At 44.8% G+C, this 24,054-nt stretch overlaps 1 protein-coding gene across 1 annotated transcript in view; it reads right to left on the reverse strand.

Annotated features, from left to right (window-relative positions):
- The window catches only part of kmt2ca (lysine (K)-specific methyltransferase 2Ca), an 81,196-nt gene that overhangs the window by 44,055 nt on the left and 13,087 nt on the right, over positions 1–24,054 (reverse strand). The window contains exons 3-12 of the mRNA XM_030769621.1: positions 21,732–21,829; positions 18,313–18,463; positions 16,270–16,488; positions 12,412–12,563; positions 12,005–12,117; positions 8,849–9,011; positions 8,440–8,611; positions 6,834–6,948; positions 4,788–4,963; positions 3,394–3,557 (exon numbers count right to left, since the gene is read on the reverse strand). Coding sequence (XP_030625481.1) covers positions 3,394–3,557; positions 4,788–4,963; positions 6,834–6,948; positions 8,440–8,611; positions 8,849–9,011; positions 12,005–12,117; positions 12,412–12,563; positions 16,270–16,488; positions 18,313–18,463; positions 21,732–21,829 — 1,523 coding nt within the window. The remainder of the gene's footprint in view (positions 1–3,393; positions 3,558–4,787; positions 4,964–6,833; positions 6,949–8,439; positions 8,612–8,848; positions 9,012–12,004; positions 12,118–12,411; positions 12,564–16,269; positions 16,489–18,312; positions 18,464–21,731; positions 21,830–24,054) is intronic.

Consider the following 24,054-nt stretch of genomic DNA (forward strand, 5'->3'; position numbering starts at 1 on the left):
CCACATTCAGCAGTGTCTGCAAGTGCACAGAATTCAGCAATGCAGCCAGGACCGAATAAAAACATCACACTATGAAAAGCAGGGGAAAAAACAAATTGACAAGTTATGGATGGATACTTTGTTTGTGGTGAAGGAGTTTAGATGTAGCTGTAAAATTAATTTGATTTGTGAAGCAGCTCTTAAGCAGCCGAGGCCCACGAGGGGTGTGCTCTGTGTGTGTGTGTGTGTCTGCGTATGAATGTGCGTGTGCATGCCCATGTGCACGTGTGTGTATGCAGAGGCAAAGGAGATGGTGCAACACCATCAAAGTCTCAGGAGGGAGGAGGAGGAGGAGTATGTAACCATCATCCTGAAGAGTAAACAGAAGTGACGCTGACGTTGTCATCCTGATAGCGTGCCCACATTTACGCTCTGCTTGCACCACCAGGGAGATGAAAGCCCCATTGGCTTAGCGCTATGAGCTATTTTTAACTCAGGCGGAAGAGCCCCAGTCTGCCAAACGTCTTACCCCTCCCCCCTACGAGACGTGCTGCAGCAAGTGCAGTGCAGCAAACCACCTCAAAACATACATATACGCACAGATGCATGCTCCAACTGCATTCTCCTCCTTCTGTCTTGAAGGCAACTGAGTGATCTATTCAAATGTTTTGTTTTGTTTTTCTTCTGGTCTAGTGAGTTTTTTTTTTTTTTGACAAACATGGAATTGGTTGCACCGTCGGCGTGCTAGACAATGAAGGATGGAACATGCCTGGTCTGGGTGAAACCTTTTCGTACTGAGGCCCACCACTACACTGATACAGTTGGAATGTAAACAGGCCTCAGGGTGCCTCTGTGAGCATGGAGAGTTCAAACACGACGAAAGGCAACTAAGGTCACTCTGAAGACACACATACACAAACGCATACACCGCCGGTGGGTTGGCCTCACAGGCGAAGGACAGAGGTTGAATGAGAAAGAAAAGAGAGAGTGAAGCTTGTAGGACTGACAGAGAGACTGTGAGAAAGAGAAAGAGAGAGAGAGAGAGAGAGAGAAAGAGAGAGAGAGAGAGAGAGAGAGAGAGAGAGAGAGAGAGAGAGAGACTGAGAAGTGAGTGTCGCGCTTGCGTGAAAGAGAATGCAAGAGAATGAAAAGAGCTGGAAAGAGAAAAGGCTTTTCAGATAACAGTGGACTGACTGGCACCTTATCCTCACCCCCCTCAGCCATTACGCTCATGGCCGACTCTGGTTCTCTGAGCTGTTGGCTGGGGCTGGGGCAGCCTTTGCCTCTGGAGAGGCACACAGGGTGGCCCAGCTGTCCATCGCTTGGGGGCAGCTGACACAGCGAGTAGTGGAAGCGTTTCAAACAGCCATTAGCCCGCATTAGAGGCGCTGGTGGCAGGGGCTGTGGTTATTGGGTCAGTCGTAAACGGCAGCGCAATCCCACGGGCTCATCCCACGCTGGCACGCTGCCGCCCTCTGACTCCACCAATCGATACTGCCCTATTTGTCTCACCTGGCAGCCCTGGGACGTGCTCTCCTCACCGAGCACAACAGCTTTAAAGGCGTACTCCCCCAACTGTCAGCTGGAGCTCTGCTCACACAGATACACTGCACCTTTACCCAAACACACTGACTTAAGCATTTATACTCTTCTTATGCTTGCTTGGAGTCTTCACATGCAAGTCTGACTTTGGCTGTTTTCAGCTATATCAAAATGACTCATTACTGACCACGCAGGTGTCACTGTGGCCATGACAACAGCCACAGTGTCATTTTACAGCGCCCATGAGGTATCACTTTACAGTGCCCAAAAGGTGTCAGGTTACAGCACCCGTAAGGATTTCCTGCTCGGGGTAACCTCATGTGATCCTGTCATATGACACAGAGTCATACCTTTGTCCCTACACTGGCATGGTGGGGGAGGGGCTACTCAAACAGGTGGAAGTCTGAGCCTTGATTAGTGGCACATCTCTGAAGGGTGGTGTGGGGGGGGGGTGGAACAAACAATAGGAAGATTACTTCCTGTTCTTCAGAGCAGGATTGTTGGCTTCAGGCCTGGCGTATTTTTTCTGGCAGGCTGGGTTAACAAAAGGGCCTTGCGACCAGGTCTAAAACACCCCCACCCCCCCCCACACCCCCCTCCCCGCCCCGCCTCCCACTCCCTAACGCTCATGCCAACACACATCTAGCCACTCGACAACATGCACAAAAACATTTCAAACGGGTAATAAGGTGCTGTGGGGGGAAAAAATCACGGCGGATTCACACTGCAATTCATCTCCCTGCCATCAGGCCAGGAAACAGTCTGTTTTCATTAGGCTCTGTAATAACGGCTCCGAAGAAAATAAGATTCACTTTTAGCTTTTGGAGCCTTGATGATAGGTCACCAGCTGCTTCGATGAATACAGGAAGCCAGTAATTGATGTATTTTGTTGTTTTAGTTTTTTGGGGGTTTTTTTCCCTACTCACTGAAAAATACTGGGAATTCAGAGAAATGTAAGAACCTCTGCACTGCAAAAGATATGAGGCAGAGAGTTCGATCTACTCTGACAATTTATGGTCTTAAGTTATTGCTTGAAATGACAGATTATGCGGGGGGAGAGAGCCACTAGCCTCAGTGTGCAGAGCCAGAATCACTTGGCAAAAATACACTACACAAATCAGCCTTTCTCGTTAACAAAGTGCCGCTGTGCTATTTCCATTTACATGTTGGTGTAGATATAAGTGTTTTTTTTTTTTTTTCCTCTAGACTTGAAGTGGAGGAAAAGAGATATTATTGCTGCCTGCAAAATAAACCTAAGAGCAGCAATGTTTCACTACCTGCTCAAGACCCCTGCTGATTTGACAAAGACACTGTAATTACAATCACTGACAGGAGAGAGGCCAATGCGTTACGTCTCTGTCAGGCTCAATCCCAGAGCCTCAAGGGTGGCTCTGTGACTGCCTGCGCTGAATGATTAACATTACTCTCTGATGCCAGCAGACTTGCCTTCACTCAGACTTGCAGAATGCTGAAATGGGCCGAGGCACACGAAATCAAAGCAAAAATACAAGCAATTTCTACTCATCAATAGTAAATAACAGCACTGTATATTGAATTTTAAGGACCGCTATGGATGTTCGGCAGAGCTATTAGACCATCCTGTGGAACCCTTCGGTTTAGCCATTGCCCTCGAAGCCACCGCTGCAGCATGTGAGAGGGAAAAAAAAAAAGAAAGAAAGAAAGAAAAAGAAAAAGAAATTGCTGCTACAGCACTACATTCGGTCCATAGTCTTATAATGGAACCCGCCAGCAAAGTCCATTCTCGCATGGACGTCAAGTTAATAGCACTGCCTGACAGAACAGTGATATTACCGGCTCCACAGCCAAGAAATACCAGCAAATTAGAGTGACTCTCAGGAGATCTGGACTTACCCTCTGCAGGCTCAGGGTCAGGCTCGGCAGGTTCCTGGACAGAGCAGCTCTGAGTCTGGTTAGTCTCCTCTTCAACCCGTTTACAGAGGGAGCACGTGTATTCATCCCCCACCTGGGTCGCTGAGTCGCCGCCCTCCTGCTTCTCGCACTCAAGGTGAATCCATCTGAGAGGAGAAGAAGAAGAAAAATAAACAAATTAACAACGGATACCAATCAAGCGTCCGATCCCACAGGTAAACACACATACACACACACACACACACACAGAGGCGACCACAGGAGGAGACACAGTTATTGAGTAAGCTGTTGTGCCAGGGTTTTATCCTCTTCCCGTCGACTTCCATGAGGAATCGTCTGAAGAGGTTTATTAAACCGTGTAGATTTGAGAGATGGCTCACAGCTGGGTTCTCCTATCCGCAGATAAATTCTCCTTGGCGTGTTGCTGCAGGTGTGCCCCAGTGGAGAGCTGAATGCCTCCTGCCCCCAACTCTCCCCCTCTCCTTTCAGTAATTATATTTCTGCACTAGCACCTGGCCTCGGCAGTAGCCAGAGAGGAACAAGGAAAGGAACCGCGGGAGGCTAAAGGCATAACATCTTGAGTGGTCCATGCTTCACCCAGAATGAAAAGCACTTACAGACTATATTATTTTACTGTACTCAAAAGCATACAGCGATAAGCGCCAGAATTGCAAAATGCTGTTTTTGTTCTGGGTACCCACCTTTGAACATTCAGGTCTAGAAGACACGGCGATACGACCGGACAGTTTAGAGCTACACAATATCTGTTGACCTTTGATACGTTTGCTCCAGTCACAATAAGAGAAGACTTGAGCCTGCTTAAGTTGGTCAGACCTGATATCAATAAACTGTCAAGAGCCCTTCCTCTCCTCATTCACTCCCATTATGCCAGTAATAGTGTGAGATTGCATCTGTACAATATCATCAAATCTAGATAATTACATCTACTTAGCTCCCACATTACGCTGCTTCTTTTGTGACAAATCAAACATGACAATGGGAAGCAATAGTGTCGAGATGGTTTACTATAGCTGAATTTTTTCTTTCTTTTTTTTTTTTTATTCAACACATGTGCTAATGATCTTACGAGCTGATCATAGTAACCGGATTTTGAAAAAATCAATATTTAATGAAATAATCAGCCATGAATGAATGACAATGTGACCATCAAGCTCTAAAACAATATAATGATACTCCATGATAACCACACGCATTATATGGCACAATGGAGCTATCCTGATGTCCAGATGTTTCCACATCTGAGTTCAATGACAACCCGTGACATTTCACACACACACAGATACTCTGTAGTACCCTACTAATGATTTAATCTGGCATATATTTAAATTTCTAATTTCTACCAAAACACGTCTTACCTCTTGCAGGCGTGACAGGAGAGGGCGTCCTTGGGGGCGTCCGAGGCATGGGCCCGGCCACAGACCGGGCAGGACAGGACAGGATTCTGCTGCTGTTGACAAGCCTCACACAGCAGGCCATTGAGGGACCACTGGCCACTAGATCTGGTACCACACTGAGTACACACCCGGCAGTTCTGCAAAAAAAAAACACACACGCACACACACAACTCTAATAAAGCGAAAGTCAAGAGGAATGAGTGAGAAAGCACACAATACACCACACTCCTTTATTTCACATTCTTGTCATATCTGTCCATTTATGCAGCATAGAGCCACACTGTGCTGGCCATTTTTTGTACATAGTCAGTGAGCCATCTCAGTGGACAGAAGGAAATACAGATTAAATTATACCAAAATTAAGGCTCTACAAATTCCAAAAATTGTGTTCATTATTCTCCATCTGCACTCAGTCTTGCAGACAACCAGGACGTTTGATCACTGTGCTGTAAATTCCATTACGGTTTCTAAGAAGAAAGAAAGAAAGAATGAATGAAAAAAAAAGCCCCACTTGAAGCTTATCCAGAAGAGTCGCATTACAGACGGTACTAATGAAGAGGGACAAGCCTTTGCTGCTCCCCTCATAACCACCCGCAATCCCTGAGAGCTGCTAGGCAAAGCCCTGGCCTGACTCCAGTGGTTTCTGATGTCCAGCAGTTGACAGTCTTGAATTGTATCGCCGTCTGACAGCCCGGGCCTCCGGGCTGCCTCAACAAAGGACTTGACAGAGATAGTGGCAGCCCCAAAAGAGTCTTGTCTGGGATTTGGGGAGTTTTTTTTTTTTTATTGTTTTCTTTTTTTTTTTTTTTTTTTTAAAGAGGGGTCTGTAGCTGCTAACAACCCAGATAACTCAATTTGCCTTGGCAACGCGGCATGTTTTCTCAGACGACAGAGCCTTAGCGCTGCCCGCTAGAAAGGAGTCATTACAGGAAAGCTGATGGCCAGCTGCTAATCAGAGTTAGGGATCACAGAGTCTGGCACTGCCTTAGGGTGGATATCTATCCTCCACGCCTACATCATCCCTCTATTTCCTCGGCCCCCTTTCCAAAAAAGCCAGCGCACGCACCCTCGAGAGGAAGTGCATGGCAGATTCCGCGAGCAGGGTTCCCCCTCCAATCCGTCCAATCTGAGGCAACAGTGCATGGAGCCTCTGATTAATTCTCCTTAATGAGGACACTGAGAGCGGATTAATCAATGTTTCCTCACCACACCAGAATGAAGGGCCAACTAGGGAGAGGACAAGAGTATACATCACACAGCGCTATGCTGAGACAGAATTTTTTTCCCCCCTCCTTAGAAATAAATAAATAAATAAATAAATAAATAAAAAATCAAGCCTCTGCTCAGCTCGCCATTTCTTGTGTTTGTGAAAGTTGTGATGAGTCCTCAGAGTGAGTAATGTGTACTGTGTATGCGACTGCCAGGCCTTGAGCAAACGCTGAAGCCAAACTGTCGACTCCTCAGCCCGCGGCCCACTGCAGAGCCTCAGAGCAGAGATAAAAGCTGTGTTAGTGTGTGTGTGTGTGTGTGTGTGTGTGTGTGTGTGCGCGCTCTCTGTACTACTCACAGCAAGGCCAGCTAACAAACAGCAGCATAGCCACAGCCAAGTCTGAGGCCTCAATCCTTCTCTCTCTCTCTCTCTCTCTGTCTCTGTCTCTCTCTCTCTTTCTCTCTCTCTTTCTCCCTCTTCCAAAGAGCTGCAACAAAAGGGACTAAAAGCACAAAAGCTATTTTCAACCCCCAGCTAAAAACAGCCTTGAGATTCTGAAGGGACCGCAGAGAAGTGGAAGAGGGAAGGGGAGGGGAGGGGAGAAGAAAACACCGCAGACGTGGTAAAATGATTCAGGCTGACAGCCCTTCACCTACGGAGCAAGTTTACTTTCCCTTTCCCATTTTTTTTTTTTTCCTCCGCCACCTTTCCACGCACGAACGAAATTGCCACACTCTGTAATCTTCGTTCTCTGCATGACAAACGTCCTGCGTTTCGCTAACACAAACAATGCCTACCTTGCACCTCCAACCATTGGTGGGGATGGAGTCCATTACAGGCTGCAGACAGAAGGTGTGATAACCTTTGTCGCACATGTCACACACCAACATCTTGCTGTCCTCGCCCGGGTTTCTGCAACACAGAAAAAAAAGGGAGGGAATAAGGAAAAAAAAAAAAAAAAAAAAGGAGAAGATTCAGTGAAATTACATTTATTCAGTCACTCCGACAAAAAAAGTCAGGCTGGCAAAGAGAGAGTAATTCATGCTCCGTCCATCCCAATCAATTATCTACTGCGACGACACCAGTAGAGTTTTACTGTTTGTCTAATTGAATAAGCTGTTGAGATCCATCCAGAGACCACCATCTGCAATCTCCACAGGACGACTTCATTACGCGGAGACATCGCTCCTCGGCCAAAAGAGGGCCCATATTCTCTGTTTGTGGAGCCAAACGCAAGCAGCATTAAAGTCTTCACATGAGGGATAGCTCCTATCCAGCTGTTTTTTTTTCTTCTTCTTTTTTTTTTTCTTCCTGAGCCCAAACTTGTTTCGGTGATAAATCAGAAACTGGAGAAAAGTGAGATTTATGGGTAAAAGAGGTGGAGTTGTGCTTGGGGAAAACATTCACAGTCTCTGGATCCATCAAAACTTCTGCATATATTTTCAGGCTGATGCAAATCCAAACTAAATGAGAACGTCATCAGATATTTACAGCTGTGCGGAGCCATTAAGGCCATTCTCGCCCACGGATCGAGCCTCGTCGTTCGCGCTGCCTTGGTCGCCCCCCCCCACTCTCCTACTGCAGTCCATTTTCAGCGAGCTTTATTCACTCTTTCTCCTCCACCAGCCAGCCCACAGCAGAGAGTTAGTCAGACAAAAATAGAAATCAATTTGGAAAAGTCTTCTCATTGATAGAGTGAGATTGAACACAAATGGAGGACGAAGAACAGTTGGATTTTCACAGCAAAACTTTGGAGAGGTCAGCAACTCTGCTGAGCGAAACTTTGCTCTATGAAATTCTCAGCAACAAAGAAAAAAAAAAAAAGAAAAAAAAAAAAAAGACTTTCAGTATTATTCATCCCTCCTTGCCCATATCCTCGTGAATATTTTTTTTCTCTTAATTCTGAGTAAACCCTCCAAAGATTTAGTCATCTCGGTTTTCTTTCTGATCTCCCTTTTCTCCCTTCCCCCACAAAAACACACACACACACACACATTAAAGGGAGCCTACTTGAGTGGAGAAGGATGTCTCGTCTCTACCCCAACCCCCACTCTGACAAGTAATCAAAAGCAGTATGAAAATACATTTCTTCTTTATTTCAAATACACTCAAGACACTTGAGTATTTATTTCTGCTCCATTTACATAAGATTCCAGTGGTTTTCTTTTAAACTGTGATCTATTACTTACCTCCTTATACCCTCATTATACAATTTATGTAATTAATTAACTGAAGCACCCACACAAATCATCATCATCATCATCGTCAAAACTGGACATGATGCTATAGTAAGGTCTGAGGTGGTTTAACATCCAGAACCGCAAGATTCCAATAATAGATGCACAGGGCACACGGTTAACTCACACAAGGTGCAGGAAACGTGCTGGCAAGATGAAAACTGACCTGCATGTCAAGCAGACTTTGCACTCTGGACACTGCCAACCTGCCCTCTTGAGTGGGGTGACAGTGACGTCCAGGCAGGTGCCATGGTAGTGCTGGCCGCAGGTGGTGCAGAAGAGCTGGTCATGGAGGTCACCGGGACTGTCACACACCAAACAGTTCACTTCATCCTTAGCTGCAGAGAGAGAGAGATAAGGCAAAGAAAAATAACCTGTCAGTTGTCACAAAAAAGCTTAGTGAACCACTGCAATGCAACCTACAAATTAATACGCATGCTTCAGCATTCTGTACATCTTCTGTGAAAGACAAAGCTTTAAGAGATCCTCCGAGCAAATGTTTGAGACAGTTGTATCAGTTAGCTCATCCAATTAGTGAGTCCTCATTAGCAGAGGCATGTGTGAGACTGACTCACATCGTACGAGGGCCAGCTGGATGTGGTCTGGGCAGAACAGCATATATCTCCTGATGTCCTGGAAGGTGCCGGCAGCAGCTGCACAGGGGTAATGGTAGGAGCGGCCACAGCCCTCCTCACAGCACTTAATGGATGCTCCAAGGCGCTTACAGTATGCACAGCACTGCAAGAGAGAAAAGGAGAATGATTAACTGAACAACAGAGAGAGAGAGAGAGAGAGAGAGAAGGATACACACATTCTTCACTCAAGTAAAAGACCGTCACATCTAACATTACAGCTCCATGTAGTTGTTCTTGGCTTTTTTTAAAGCTACGATAACTCATGTGGAGAGCCGCTGAATTATGTTTTGTTTGGGTTCTGGATTACGTAAGCAAATGCAATGCATTTCCTCAGTTTCAACCAAAGCACTTACTTAGGTTTTAAAATGGTTCAATTTGAATGATGTGAGTTAGTTGTAAGTTATTGATGTATTTCAGAGCGAACCTATTGTGCCAGGGCACAATCTATCACCTGGGGGTCTTTCATAAGCATTCATTTTCCTCTATTTCAAGCCTGTCCAGCCTGGCGTTCAGGAATAATGCATACCCCTCTCAGAGCAAGGAACAAATGAAAGCTGACCCCCGTAATGGTACAGAATTGTGATCGAGGGGGAAGAAAGTGAACAAATGAAGTAGGAGCACTGAGTTCTGAGCTCCAACCTGAATATGGACTGACATTTAAACCATTACCTGAAAAAAAAAAAAAAGGTGCTTGCCTTTGAATAATGGAGTACATCAGGGCCCAAGAAGAATGGGGCCTTGAACTAAAAATGTCTCTACTCAGCAGCCTTAGTCCTTTTTCTCTCTCTCTCTCTCTCTCTCTCTCTCTCTCCCGTTCTCTCCCAACAGCTTCAAGGAACCTTGGCCTGGGGCCCACATGCAACAATCTGCAAATACCTTTTAACACCGCGCGTCAAGCAATTATCGCCCACACGCTGACTCCTCTGAGGCTGACAGCAGCAGCTCCCATCCTCAGCACTCTGGAGAAGAACCGAACGGGAGTGCCGCAAAGGCAGGACAGCCCAAACACAACGCCTATGGGCTCAGACCAGCAACGCCGGAGGTGACAGAGAAAGACTCCTTTCCTTCTTAACCATGCCTTACGCTGACAAATAAATCAAACACACCTCTAAATATACGGCATAAAAAGCTGTCAGCTGGAATTAAAAAGTTAACTTAATGTGACATATCTGATTTGGGCTCAGAGGACAATGCCATGAGAGAACAATTTCTCCTTGAAAACCTATATGCAAAAAGGCTAAATGGCTGATTTCCAAATGGAGCAAAGCAATGATGAAGGATCCGGTGAAGGGCTGGAAGAGTGCCCTGAAATATAGAGACTACTGCCTAGAGTGTTACCAGTCAGCCGCTGACAATGCCAGGGGTCAAAAAAGACCGCTTCTGTATGCATGCATAGCATACATGCTATCATAATCCTTATGTATGATCATGTATGTCCAGTGACTATCAGACTGGAGAATAACATGATGAAAACTCGTTTTGAGGGTAACCTCTCGTCCTTATGTTATGGGCTCTACGTGCTGCTCTGCCAAAAGCCCTCCAGTCAAACCCAGAGTGTATGTGCCATTAAGACAGCACTGTCCATCAGACACTCTTGCTGCTCCTTCATAAAGAGTCACCAGACAAGCACAAGTACATCCCTCTCCTTCTCTCTCTCTCTCTCATATACACACACCCCAACACAATGGTTGGGCTGACATTTCATTTGAAAGCTAAATGACCGATCTGCCAATAGTTTAGCAGATTATGGGTGCAAATGCAATTAGGGGAACATGATCTGGCAAAGGGGTCCGGCGCTGTGTGCTAAGCCCTCTGAGGTGCAGCCCCTCCTGAGCAGTGTGACCTTTTCCATTTCACAGCTGAGTGAGCCTCGCTGCCAGGGCCGACCTTTAGCAGGGCCTGATCCATCAACCTCCCCAGCACTGCTGCACTGTCTGAGAAGACCCATTCTCCCTCAGTACCCCCAAACTGAATCACCCAGAGACGAGAACTTACAAAAGAAAGTATCCAATGCCACTAAACCGTATGAGGCTACACCCAAATAAGGTCAAATCGGAAGCCTCATTTGCATTTGGGTCTATGAAGACTGGAAGGATTCCAAAATTAGCCACAGCATGGAAATCCAGGCTTTTAAAAGTGACATAAGGATTTGCCCGCATTCTGCCTGTGAATAATCTCATTCCATGAACCACTGACCTGAGTGACACAATATCACTTTCTCCCCCCACCCGGAGAGCGCAGCCAAAATACGCCTCACAAACCAGATTCCAGACTAGCCAAGGGCAGAGGCTGAAGAGCACTAGGACAGCAAAGATGACTGTCTGACAAAATTTTATTATCTATGAGAACAGGCCTGACCTCCAAGACTGGACAACACAATCGCTTCCACTACGCTGACAGATCCTCCTCATTGCCAAAACGCCTATTTGTCTTCTACTTTGACAATCTAAACAGATGGTCACTACAGGACATCCAAACACTTCAAGACTGTGTCTGTTTTCTCTCAAGTACGGGGTCTTGGAGACAAGGACAATAGGTTGAAATAAAAACAATTAATTACCCCTAATGTGCTTCCCCTGACCTGGCTTTTCCGTGGCCCCCTGTCTGCCACATTGCATTGTGTTAATTAGTGAAGCGGCACAAGAGAGATTGCCATGGCAGCTCTGAACTACTCAACTCCTAATTAGAAAATATTTTAAAGACCAGGGGACCTGCACAACCTCTGTTCTCTTTCCCTGCCAATAATAACAGAATTTATGATTACTTTTGAATACTTAATCAAGACTAGGCGCATATTTCATTTCCAAAAAAACCAAGAAAATCAATTAACGCTGGTCTACATTATAGCAGCTGTTATGCATCATATAATTTATGAGTCTCAAGCAGTGCTCTTGTGACTGAAACTTTGACAACTTTATTTTTCTTCATGATGAAGCCAGAACTGTAGCAGAGAAAAAAAAAAATATTTCAAATACATTTATCACGGTGGAAACCATCAACGGGGTTTGTGCTTTTCCAGAGATCCCGTAAATGAGTGGATAACAAACGCTAATCAGAGTTTTAATCATGTTTCAATGACAGCTTATTGGTGCTGACCTCTGTGCTCCCTGAGTCAATGGCTTTGTCCACGTAGAGCTGTGACTGTCCTCCCTCCCCGCGGCTTACTCCGTCTGACCAGGCTGCACAGCGCAGGTGAGCACAGCATTGTCCTGTGGGCAGAGAACACGGCCATGTCACTTCACAATCACCCAAAATAGACAGGTCAGGAAAAAAAACCCCAACGATCTGCACAGATCTGTTTTACCGAATGCACGTCACCACAACACTGAAACTATCAAACTGTACTTTTAAAATAGCTTATGTTTCAGTGCACCAGGATTTGCATTACATCACTTTTCAAAATCTGGATCTGAGCGCTGATCTGAGGCGGGTCATCTTCTTGGAAGGTGAGGATTTCTGTTACCTTAACCGCATTACAAGCCCAGCACAGGAGTGCCACTTACCAGTGGGATCAAATAAAGACTGGACATTGATGTCATCAGGGAGGCCAATTTGGCCCAGTTCATCCCAGACCTTACGGCTGGGCTCCTCCCCAAAAGGGTCAGTGCTCCCTGGAGCAGAGGAAGAGTGTAGGCCACTGTCTGGAGAGCTAACCCTGAAAAAAAGAAAAAGGAAAAATTCTTTAACCCCATCTGCCAGATCAAATCAGCTTCAGAAAAAAGGGGGAGGAAAAAAAAAAAAAGAAATTGAACAACCGGAAATCATCAGAAAGTATCAAAATGTTCTGCGCCTGAGGAAAAGACCCGACGAGATTTCACCTAGACCCTGCATGCTACGGCTTTGCGGGTGATGGTTATATTCATGAAGAGGCTACTGATACCTTGGGGTAAGGGTTATCTAGCTTGGCGGCAGCACAAGGACTTGCTGTTCAGAGGCACACAGAGTGTGCCGGATATGGGGGAGAGGCTCCTGGAATGGCTGGCTTGTTGGATGCAGCGCTGAGACTGCGAGCCACAGAGGCGCAGAGAAGCGGAAAACAGGAATTAACATTTAAAAAGAGCCCCGGTTTGAAGAAGGCCAGCCAGAGCTGCATTTCAGTGAAGAAGGGATGAAAGACTACTGTATACTATCCCTCCTCTGCTCAAGCACATCTGCATACATCTAAATAAATGGCCCGGCGCTACTTCCTCCCCATTAAGGCCAATATCAGAAGAAGAAGAGGAGAGGACGCACATGGACACACACACACACACACACACAGCTCCACTGTGACTCTAATTCACTTTGTACCATTAAGGAAAAGCAGCACAAAGAAAGGATGGATGGAAGGATGCAGTGAGGAATAACTCCCTTGGCTGTGCCAAAACATAATACACAATCTCCCATCCATTTTCTCCTGGAGTTATCTGTAATTCTCTTCAGCTGTGGCGCATAGATCATCACCGCAAAGCGTCTCTGAACAACTTCTGCTCCAAACATGGACATACCACTGATTTAATTACGGTCTAAATAATCCTCTAGAAGTTACGCTCACAGCTTTGTGTGAGATGAACCTTTTCATCTCCGCTTCATCGCTGGCACTCAAAACAATGCAGCACAGTGGGGAAACATATTGAGAACGTATCGTTTAATAAGAATGTGAAGAAATTAAGCAAAATGAAAGTAGATGGGATCGCTCATTCAACAGATCAAAACATTACTGCTGCCTTTAAAAGCTTGCCAGCTCTTAATTACAGGCCATACACTCGAGAACAGCAGACCTCAACATATGCGGAAATATCACTTGATATAATTACATAACAATTTATTTCTACTTGCCATGAATCCCTGATACAGGATGCATCTCTGCCTGGCAAGACAGTTCTTTTAACTGGTGCAACACTCAGGAGCCCCACAACTGTCAATTATATTGATTGCAAAAGCTACACAAAGACTACTCTCCCTGAGCACTGCTGAGCATTAGCATTGTTTTAATGTACTAGGTGACTTGGCACAGTCCTCATGCTGAAAGAAACACACAAGACTCACACTTTCACTGCTCCAGACGCCTCTTTTTCACACACAGGCAGCATTTAATCAAGTCTGTGATTACACTATGTCTGTCAAAGTGTTTTCAATTCTGTCACCTTTGTTTAACCTTAATTAACTCCAATACTCTCTCAGTCTTTCCCTCAGCGTCACACGCGCACACACAAACACACACACACACACACACACACCAAGGTAAGATTTTCATGTGGACATTTCCCACATTGTGTGTGTAGGAATTCACCCCGGGTTGTTTCAGTAACTTTCCTGATGATACAACTTCTCCAAACTTTGAAACTTAAGCTTCTGCTTTTCCATCTCTCCTTAACCGAATGGTTCACTTCTTGATGCAATGTCTGTTTTTATACATTTCAGGGTTTCCTTAACAGGTTCCACCTTAAATGTTGTTCTATGGCCTCTCTCTTTCTCTCTTTTTTATTTGTTATTGTTTTCATTCCTCACTCCCCTGTCTATAACTGGCAAAACTCCAACGTCCTCAGACCAATCAGCAGCCTCCAACACGACAATGCCACGCCACTTGGCAGCCTGCCAGGAACTGCACAGGGTGAGCATTACGTCATCAGTCCTAAGGGAGGCATTTGATTGGTTCCAAAGAGCCAAGCACATTAGGCACTTGTCCAATGAGCCCAAGGGTGCCTTTCGACAGAAACCTTTGTCAACAACGGGTCTCGTGGAGCTAAAGTGAAAGGCAGAGCTCTGAGGCCATAGCAAGTGGAGTAAGGTCTGCCAGTGGAATTCTCCCTCACGGATTTTCTCTCCCCCCTCCTCCATCAAGTGACTAATCACTGGGCCATTTTGGCACCAAATTAATTGACCCAAATTGAATTCTAGCGCCGGATTCATTAGCATTCACTTGCTTATTTGGGTCAGAGCACTCCATCTCTTTCTTCAACAATGCACAATGGACAAGAACACTCATTTTGTTTGAATCGAAAACTTAAGCAAGCAACGAGTAATCGGTTTCCATTCAGTTGGCCTAGAAGAATATTCTTGGAGGAAGTAATTACCTTGCCTTGCAAAAATGCTCCTGCCTCTAGCCATCATCCATTAGCATCTTCACACTAATGCAACTTAAGATCACAACCATGCCTCAAAACATCCCACAGTAAACACAGTACCGTGAGATTTAGCAAAACTGACAATTTTTTCCCCTTTTTCGTTTGAGGGAGTTGGGGGTGGGGAGGGTGGGGGCTATAGAAAGGAAAAGACCTGAACTGAAAATAAAAGAAAGTGAAAAAGAAAGAGAAGAGTAAAGAGGAGCTGTATGGCTGCATGCAATGTGCAGGTGTGTGGATCAAAGACAGTGAGAGAGAAACTCACAGGCATCAATGTCAAAAGAAAGAGAAAGTGAGAGCTCCAGCAAAATAGACAAAAACGTGTGTGTGTGTGTGGGGGGGGGGGCTGCTTTGCTTTTACTCCACCAATGCTAAATTACATTAATAACACCTTGAAAGGCAAACAACCAAATGGCTGTCCGACGCCAATATGTATGAATAGTTACTATTCCCACCCTCGCATTGTAAAGATGAACCCAGAGAAGGATCAACATACTGAGTAGCGCCTTTTAACAAAGCTGGTGTTTGATCAGGGAAAGTAATTACATTGGTGAATCCTAATTGGAAGGCTCCTGGCGCAGCCTTTCCCATTGTCTCCACTGTGCTGGGGGTCACTGGGGTCACTGCTTTTTAAAGACAGGACTTTGGAGTCCAGACCCCACAGAGCCCACTCACTCTTAACCCAGCGCTCTTCCACTTTTCTCAACACAATTGCTTCGCTCTTTTTCTCAGGCTCAATCCATGCCAATCAGACACTCCAGCACCTTAGCACCTCCATTACCTCAACAATGATCAGCCACCTCCCCATTCTTCCCCCCACAACGCACGCACGCACGTACGCGCACGCTCGCACGCACGCATCCACGCACACACGCACACACTCACAAAGACATCACAATGAAAGCACGGCTAATGATGGAGCAATTTGGCACAGGAGGAGCTCTCTCTCTCTCTCTCCCCTTCTCTCTCTCTCTCTCCAACTTTCCCTCAATGGCTCTTCAGAAACGACTGGCTTGAAGCCGGGATTTGGCACCCCACCCCCACCCTCCCCCCAGCCCCCCCCCTCCAACATATCCTGTTAAACTTGCTCAAATGAATAAGGCTTGATAGGGGGAGGACGAAAACAAGTTGGCGACATTAAAAACAGCAGCTCATGGAGCGAGCCGAGCTATTCACAGCTCATTAGATTACTGAGGGAGCCAATCCCAGAGCGCTCGGCCCAAACCGCAGCCGCGTTCGGGGAGGCGTCGGACTTACTTTTTGGAGCCCCTCCCCTGCTGCCCCGGGCTCCTGTTGTTGTCATTGTCGTCAAAGTCGTTGTCGTCTTCGTCGTGGTAGTCGTCGTCTTTCTCTGAGCTGCCCCGGCGGTTGCGGATGTGCAGCGGCACGTAGCCGGGGGTCGGGCCGAACAACTTCAGCTCCCCTTGGCCCAGAAGACTCTTCTCTCCACAATAGCAGAAGGCACAGAGCTTTTCACTGAATGACAGGAGGGGGAGCAAAAAACAAAAACACAGGAATGAGGCTGTTCACAGCACTCGAGGATTCAAACACACACACTCACACAAGTCTCTCGACAAGAGGCATGGGTGATTTGGCTACGTTCAGGAACTGCACGTATAACTACGTCCACCCGAGCCTTGGTTTACATGAAACAAATCGCATGGAAAGGTAGAGTTTTTCCCCCTCAGCCAAAAGTTGTGCGGTGCCAGTACGCTCCAACTGGTCTGACAGGCTAGGATACACTCCACTGGGATTAAAGGGAGGAGATGAAGTTCTGGTTGGGCAAATATGACATGGAGTCATTCTCCTATTCAGTCAGGTGACAAGAGCTGCCTGCCAAGAGCAACTGACATTCATGATAAGGCCGTTCCGGTAACTCCTGTGAGGAACTCAATCATGTGGAAATACACTAGAAACAACACACTTCCAAAAACAAACCAGTTGTGAACTGTTTCGGTGACCCCATGAACTCACACAATGCCTTAGTTACGCACAGAATCAAAATGTATTATTTTATCAAAAATGAACCTTGACTGAAGCAGACAATGTTACCCTGTCCCAAGGTTGAATAATAATTATACATTCTATGTTTTTGTTTCAAGGGTGAGCAATAAGACTGTTAACCCTGGCCTTATTTTGTCTTTTCAGTCCCTATTCCATTCCTTTTCAGATGTCTTAACTAAAATGTTGACCTTTTCCTTGTGCAGAAAAAGATCTTCAAACCTCATTTTGTAAGATTACGTCTAACCTCTTTACATGTAGATTGCTGTTTCAATGTGTGATAAAAGAAAGTTTATAAATCTTGTATATATAAGATGAACAAAAAGCCCTCAGCCTTATCTTACGCTGAGATCTCCTGATCATTTTTTTTATTTCTGTGTTAATGCATTTTGTAGCCCCTTTCAAAAGTCTCCCTGATCTGAGTCTGCACATACATTCATGCCCTTGTGGAGCGGTTACTGGGAAAAATGGGTGAGGGGCAATCTCTGCACGTGGAGAGGTGGGGGAGGGGTCTCCTGTTTCTCTCCACACACACACACACACACACACACACATGTTGCTCATCGCACAGCACATTAGCGAGAGCACAATCTGTGCTAATTGGGACTAGAAAGAGAGCACTTTTTTCTCTCCACCCCCTCCCTCGCTTCACTAATTACAGCACCAGGCCTGCAGTCTGCAAGCTGCCATGGGCTCCCAGGCCTGTTTGACTGCTCCCCAGCATCCCCCCACCTCAGTTATTTCTGTTGCTCACCCTTGTTCTGTTTTCCTCAAACCTGACTCTCCTCATTCTCCTTTTCTCTCTCACGACCATGTAGCCTACACCACGCCACCATTGTCCTCTCTGCACTCATGCAGCCGTTTGAACGTGCATGCTCACGCACGCACGCATACACACACGCACACACACACGCACAAACACACGTACACACACACACACACACACACAAACACACACACACACATACACACTTATACACATACACACACACACACGTTCACACACACACACGCACACACCCCACTCTCTGTGAAATACACTCCTTTCCTCTAGCGTATTGTCTTTTTCCAAGAAACACACAAATGCACGCAAGCATCTTTTTTGCAATCTCCCTAAAAGACTCTCTCGCAAACACATTTTAGAAGAAGCCTCCCATTTCACAGAAACACAAACAATCCCTCACACTCTTTTTCTCACCCCTCCACAACTTTACTGCTCTCTCTCCACTTGCTTACACAGTCAGTTACATGCAAAAAGAGTTGTGATTCAGCATAGAGAAAAGTCTTTCTCTCTCTAACCTGATTTTGGGGTTCTCCGTGGCTGAGGCAGATGATCCTGCTGAGTCCTCAGAGACAGAGCGTTGGAAGAGCGGGGAGAGCGGCTGCCCATCCCTGGGAGAGAGCACCAGAGGCTGGAGAATCTCCTCGTCTACCTCCAGCTCTCCGATCTCTGTGGAAAAGAAGAAAAAAGGTTAGATTTATCGCAATTCTTCTGGAAAGAAAAGGGAGTACTTTATATGATAATATATTGACACAGCAATGCTGGAAGACCATTTTGCCTCAAACCAAAGATCCTCACAGAAGACACTAAAGACACTAAATGCTACAGACTGTAAAACAACCGAAAGAACACATAACACTGAACGTTAAATATGAAATTTTACAATAAGCACAAATTCAACGAGAATACAACCATCTTTGGCCCAAAGCTAGAGTAATAAGCTTGGTTTCCAGGGAAACATTGTCTGAGATCTCAGGATTTGCTGCAATGGTGGTAGGGTAAAGAATATGTGCAGTCTTGCTTCAGATACAGCACTGGCCATGTCTCAGTCTTGCTGGCAGCACTCTATTTAACAGAGTAAAAGTACCGTCACTCAGGGAAAGCAGGCTACATTATTTCAGGTGTCGGCATGTCAAGGTAAAGGAGAGCTATGCGTCTCTCGTTATATTTGCAGAAACAAGGCAGTGCCAGACAGAGAGAAACCCTATATGGAGCATTTCAGCTTTACTCAGACACTATACACCACACTATATTTCTTCTCATACACTCCACACGGTGGAAATAAATGAAGCTTGGAGTCTACTGGTAAACAGACAACAGAGAGCGTAACTGCACGGCCACATTCAGCATAATGAGCCAGTCCTGTCAATCAATGGCAGAGAATGTGACAGTTTCCAGCAGATTACCTGGACACTGCAATTCCAAGCCAAAGACAAACAAAGGTTGTTTTGGGTGGGGATGGGGGATTTCTATTTCCATTGTGGAGTACTGAGAGTCCTCTTGTTTTTCTCCCCAAAAATCACAACTGCGCTTTGTCACAAAAAAAAAAAAAAAAAAAAGTTACAAGAAGTCATGACAATAGGAGACATGACCTTTTGATCGTGCTTTAAAGGGATGAAATGGGGAGACTCACAGTAGAGCTGCTCACACAGCACTCGTTAAAACTAGGTTTGAAAAGGCAGGACATTGTTTTTTTTTTTCCACTGCTCTAAAGAGCATTCATGTGAAGAGACCACATAAAAAAAAACCCAGGTGTACAACAAAGTGACCTTCCATTAGCAAGTCACTAAAGTCCAACACTGCAGAGTGCTGACATGTAGTGGGTGTTGCAAAACAGCCAAAATCCAAAAGGTCCAGCAAGACAACCATTTTATGAAACAGCCAGGTTTAGTTGCATGGTGATACCAGGAAGTATCAGAAGATAACATGAACTCAACCATTAAAAATGAACCCAACAATCATACTTAAAAAAAAAAAAATACCTATGGAATATCCCTTGCTACTATTTTTTTTTTTAAATATCAGAATTATCAGGGGACAGTACAGACCCAAATCTGACATGAGTGATTCAGTAGTTAGTATCCTTAAACAGAGCACTGTACACATCAATATTAGAAGTTTTCAGCTGTGAGACAATACAAAAAAAATAAAAAAAGAAACGATTCTGAAAATGAGTCACCTTAGAACATTTTTTTCCTTGTGTTTTTTTTTTCTCTCTCTCTCTCTCAGACCTCCCAGGTCGCTTTTCAGCCAGCTACCTAGAGATTATATCTGCCTTTTTTTTTTTTTCCTTTGCCTTTTCTAATTGGGCGGGAGAGGCACGAGTTCAATTCTGAAACATCTTATTTTTCAACCTTCAGTAAGGCATTCAGGTTACTTTAATGAATCGAGCCTTTCCCTTTCGCTTCACTACCTGACTGAAAAAAAAAAAGACTAAAATTAGATGTTTTGAATTATTGACCCGAAAATGATTTTGAGTCGCTCATTAAAGAACTATTGGGACTTTCTCTTTTCATCCACAGGAACATCCACTTTGGAAGGAAAAAAATGTCCTTGTAGCTAGCAGCTGCACTGAAGCGTACTCCGCATCCTTATTTTTGTGCCATTCCATATTGTCTAGACACAAAACTACATCCCTGAAGCAGAAGGAACACAGCCTTTTGATATGAGGCAGCGTGAGATATTCAGGACAGGGAAGGGGATGGAGGAGGGGGACTAGGGCTATAAAGAACATCCAATTCGCTTGCCCTGCCACAACCTTCGACTAAACCATATGTTTCCCTCCTGTCTGATTTTGTTCATATAGGTGTCATTTCTTTGACTTTCTCCCAAGGGAAAACTCTCCAAGCCCAACTGGACAGTCCTCCAAGTGTAATTAATAGCATAGAAATGAATCTCCTCAAGCAGCTTTTGTGGAAACAGCCATCACATGTCATGTCCAGGATTGGAGTCATCAAGGATGGTTGAGACTGAAAATTAAAGCCAGCCATATGTGGGCATGAGATGGTCAGAGGACAGAGACCTTGAGGGTGGGGGAGGGGGAGGGGAGGGCAAGCAGCCACGATGACGCCGCTTATTTGCAATGAGCCGATCTGGTGAGGTTTATGACTTTAGCTGTTGGTAACCTCACCACATTCAAACCCTTACAACATCTAGCACAGTGGGAAAGCTGCAGGCTAAGGGAGGAGGGAAGGGGGGGTGTTGACATTACAGGGTGCTGAACTTCACAAAGCCCAAGGCTCTGACTGGAATTCTCCTGTTGTAAGAGGAACATTCTAGTTTGGCAAGGTAAAACACCCTAGCTCGAGTTGTCAGGAGGTGATTACCAGAGACAGAAAAAACAAAATCAGTTAGGGACAAGGCAGCAATGGTTTGGAATTGTACTGCATGAACCCACCAAACTTAATGGTGTAAATTCTCAAACCGTATCTCTCAACCTTTCCTTCCAAACACTCACACATGATTCACTTAAGTTAGAAAAGAAAAAAAAAAAAAAACATCATCCACAAAAGTGGAACAAAACAAACTTGCATGTAGAGCAAATGTGGGTATGCATAAAATAGATGAGATGCTAAAAGCTTTCAGTAAGCATTAGTCATCTTCCATCTCACCACTGACACCTCAGACTGAGACCGAAAAGGCCAGCGTGGGGGTTGGGGGAGTGGGGGGGGGTGCCAAAAAAAAAAAAGAAAAAAAAAAGACTCACTGCAGATGTTGGAACTATTTCAAATAAGGTCTGAAAAAAGGAGGCAAAATGATAATGTATCCCAAAAAAGGATTGTTTTATTGAAATAAACATCTTTCGCACACGTAAACCTAAGCTGGCAAAAAATACATTATGAAAACAGAAAAGTGCACTAATATGGATGAGCACATACGCGCACGCACACACGCACGCACGCACACACACAGAGTATTGATAAGGGGATAATCTCACCCATCTCTGGTGTGTTCTCAACTTCTGTACTTTGGCCAGCATCGGTCCCATCCATGCTGTCTTCATCATCCGCTTGAGCTCGTCCTCGGCTGCGAGATCTGACAGAGGGAAATGAAATGTTACACTGCAGTCTCATCAAAAGAACAGCCAACCACGGGAAAAAAGAAAGATGTGCCTTTCACCGCTGTACCTTTTGAGAAATAGCAAATACAGATGGAGTTTGACTGTTGCTCCCAAAGCAAAGCAGCACTACAATAGTAGCATTTGACACAGGATGAGTGGTCCAATTGAAGTGGAACCAATTTAGTCTGTAGTTTCAATTTTCATTTGGCTGTAGTATGTGTTTGTTTCTCTACAAATTTATTCGGGGAGGGGGGGGGGTGTGTGTCTGTACAGTACGTACAGATACACACAGTATGTACAGATACACACATGTTGCCAGAGCCATTTCCTGTGTCTCAGCTGTAACTCAATGTGAAGCTCACATGAACATCCCTTTTTGGATTCTATCATTCCATCTGAAGAAAAATCGAACTCTTGTACTGCACACGAAATCATGTTACTTCTAACTGTACCTGAGTGACTAACTCCATGTATGGCCACTTTACAACATGGTACTCGTTGCGGAAGTGAGTCTAGTCTACTGCTCTGAGCTGGTCAGTACCTCTCCCCCAGCTCTCGATTTCTCTTCACGAGCGCTCGGCACACAACTTCCCCACCCCTCCCCCACTCGCTGTACTAACCAACACTGTCAACACTGGTGTCGCAGACAAGTGGAGCAGCCAATAGAGGCACAGAGTGGCCTGCAGCGAGTGCTCAGCTGCCCGTCACCATGGTTACAAAATCTAGTTTCTTACAACAGACGCCAGCGCTGCCAGCACAGCAAAACTGCATTTGAACAGGAAAAGAGAAACTGCAACCAAGAAATAGCACGAACTGACAGAAACCAAACTTACTAAACACATTTTTTTCCCCCAGAAACAGCTCGGTGTGTTTTAATAAATCTTAAACTGACCCTCTTCTTTTTCAACTGACAGCAAACTAAAGAAGTTTACAAATGAAGAAGCTCTTATTGGACCTTCACACCCTTTTCCCTCACTGAGTCATGACTCTCTACTTAGTTCACTTCTCTATCAAACGTTCAAGTTCCTTGCATTTACATATGCATTTTGGGAAGGTGCTAAGATGAAATGCCACCTCTTAGTCTGGGCATATTACTTGAAAGATGCTGTTCATCCAATCACCACATTGTAAAACATGAAAAGTACTGTGTAAGCAATTTGCACAAAATCTTATCTACTCAAGATTGCAACTCCTTAGCACAGAGTGGCTAGTGCTAGCTAAGATGTTGTTACTGCTTTTTATTATATCACCTACCTTTCAAAATTTTAACATTCCAAACAATGTGTTTTAACACATGGTTTTCTTCCTCAGCTACTACAAGGTTTAAAATGTAGATTAACATTTAACAGTTTAACTATACATATATGTCTCCATAGTCATCTATGTACAGACATATGTGTAGGCACATGCATACATATAAACAGACATACATGTGCATATACATAAACACATAAGGGATTTTTTTGAAGTTCCAGTTGGAGTCAATCTTAAGTGACTTCTAACGTTGTAATGTGTAATCAATACATTAAAACAAGCCAAATGTAATCATTTATAGACACGTTTAACTACTTTTGCTATTGTTTTATCATGCTTGAAATTCAAAAATTGGCCCAGCGCCTCAGAAAGAACAGTTCAACACAACTCTTCCCATTATGCACAATGTGTGAGGATTTTTTTTAACTACTCACAGTCCTAGTATGGTTTAGTGTTTACATGTGTGGAGAGGGGGTGGGTGAAGAAACACAGTTACACAGAAATGAGCAGAGTAGCTCATTGTTAATAAAACACATATATATGTCCAACAGGTAAACCATCAAGCCAAATCAAACCAAGGGGGCAAAGAAGTCTAAAAAATGATTCATTATCCATTGCTTCATTATTACCAGACTGAATGTCGGAGAAGGACCACCCTCAGGGAAAACCATTTAACACTTAGATTAGGTGAATCATACTTTTGTTCCAAAGGTTCTTGTTATCAATAACATTTCCCACTACAACTTGTTCGCTTCAAAGCAATTCTACCCAATTAAACTTGAGACATTTTGGACAACTTGATACCGCGTAGTTCCAGTTTTTTCAAGTAAAAACCAGTCGTGTCCAGTGGGGAACGCGGTAGATATAAAACGAGCTCACTTGCCAATCTCGATATTATTCCTGGCGATGCATTGTGTTCAACCAAAGAGCTGAAAATAATGGATTA

Source organism: Chanos chanos, chromosome 3 (assembly GCF_902362185.1).
Source record: "Chanos chanos chromosome 3, fChaCha1.1, whole genome shotgun sequence".
In the NCBI taxonomy this organism is placed as follows: Eukaryota; Metazoa; Chordata; class Actinopteri; order Gonorynchiformes; family Chanidae; genus Chanos; species Chanos chanos.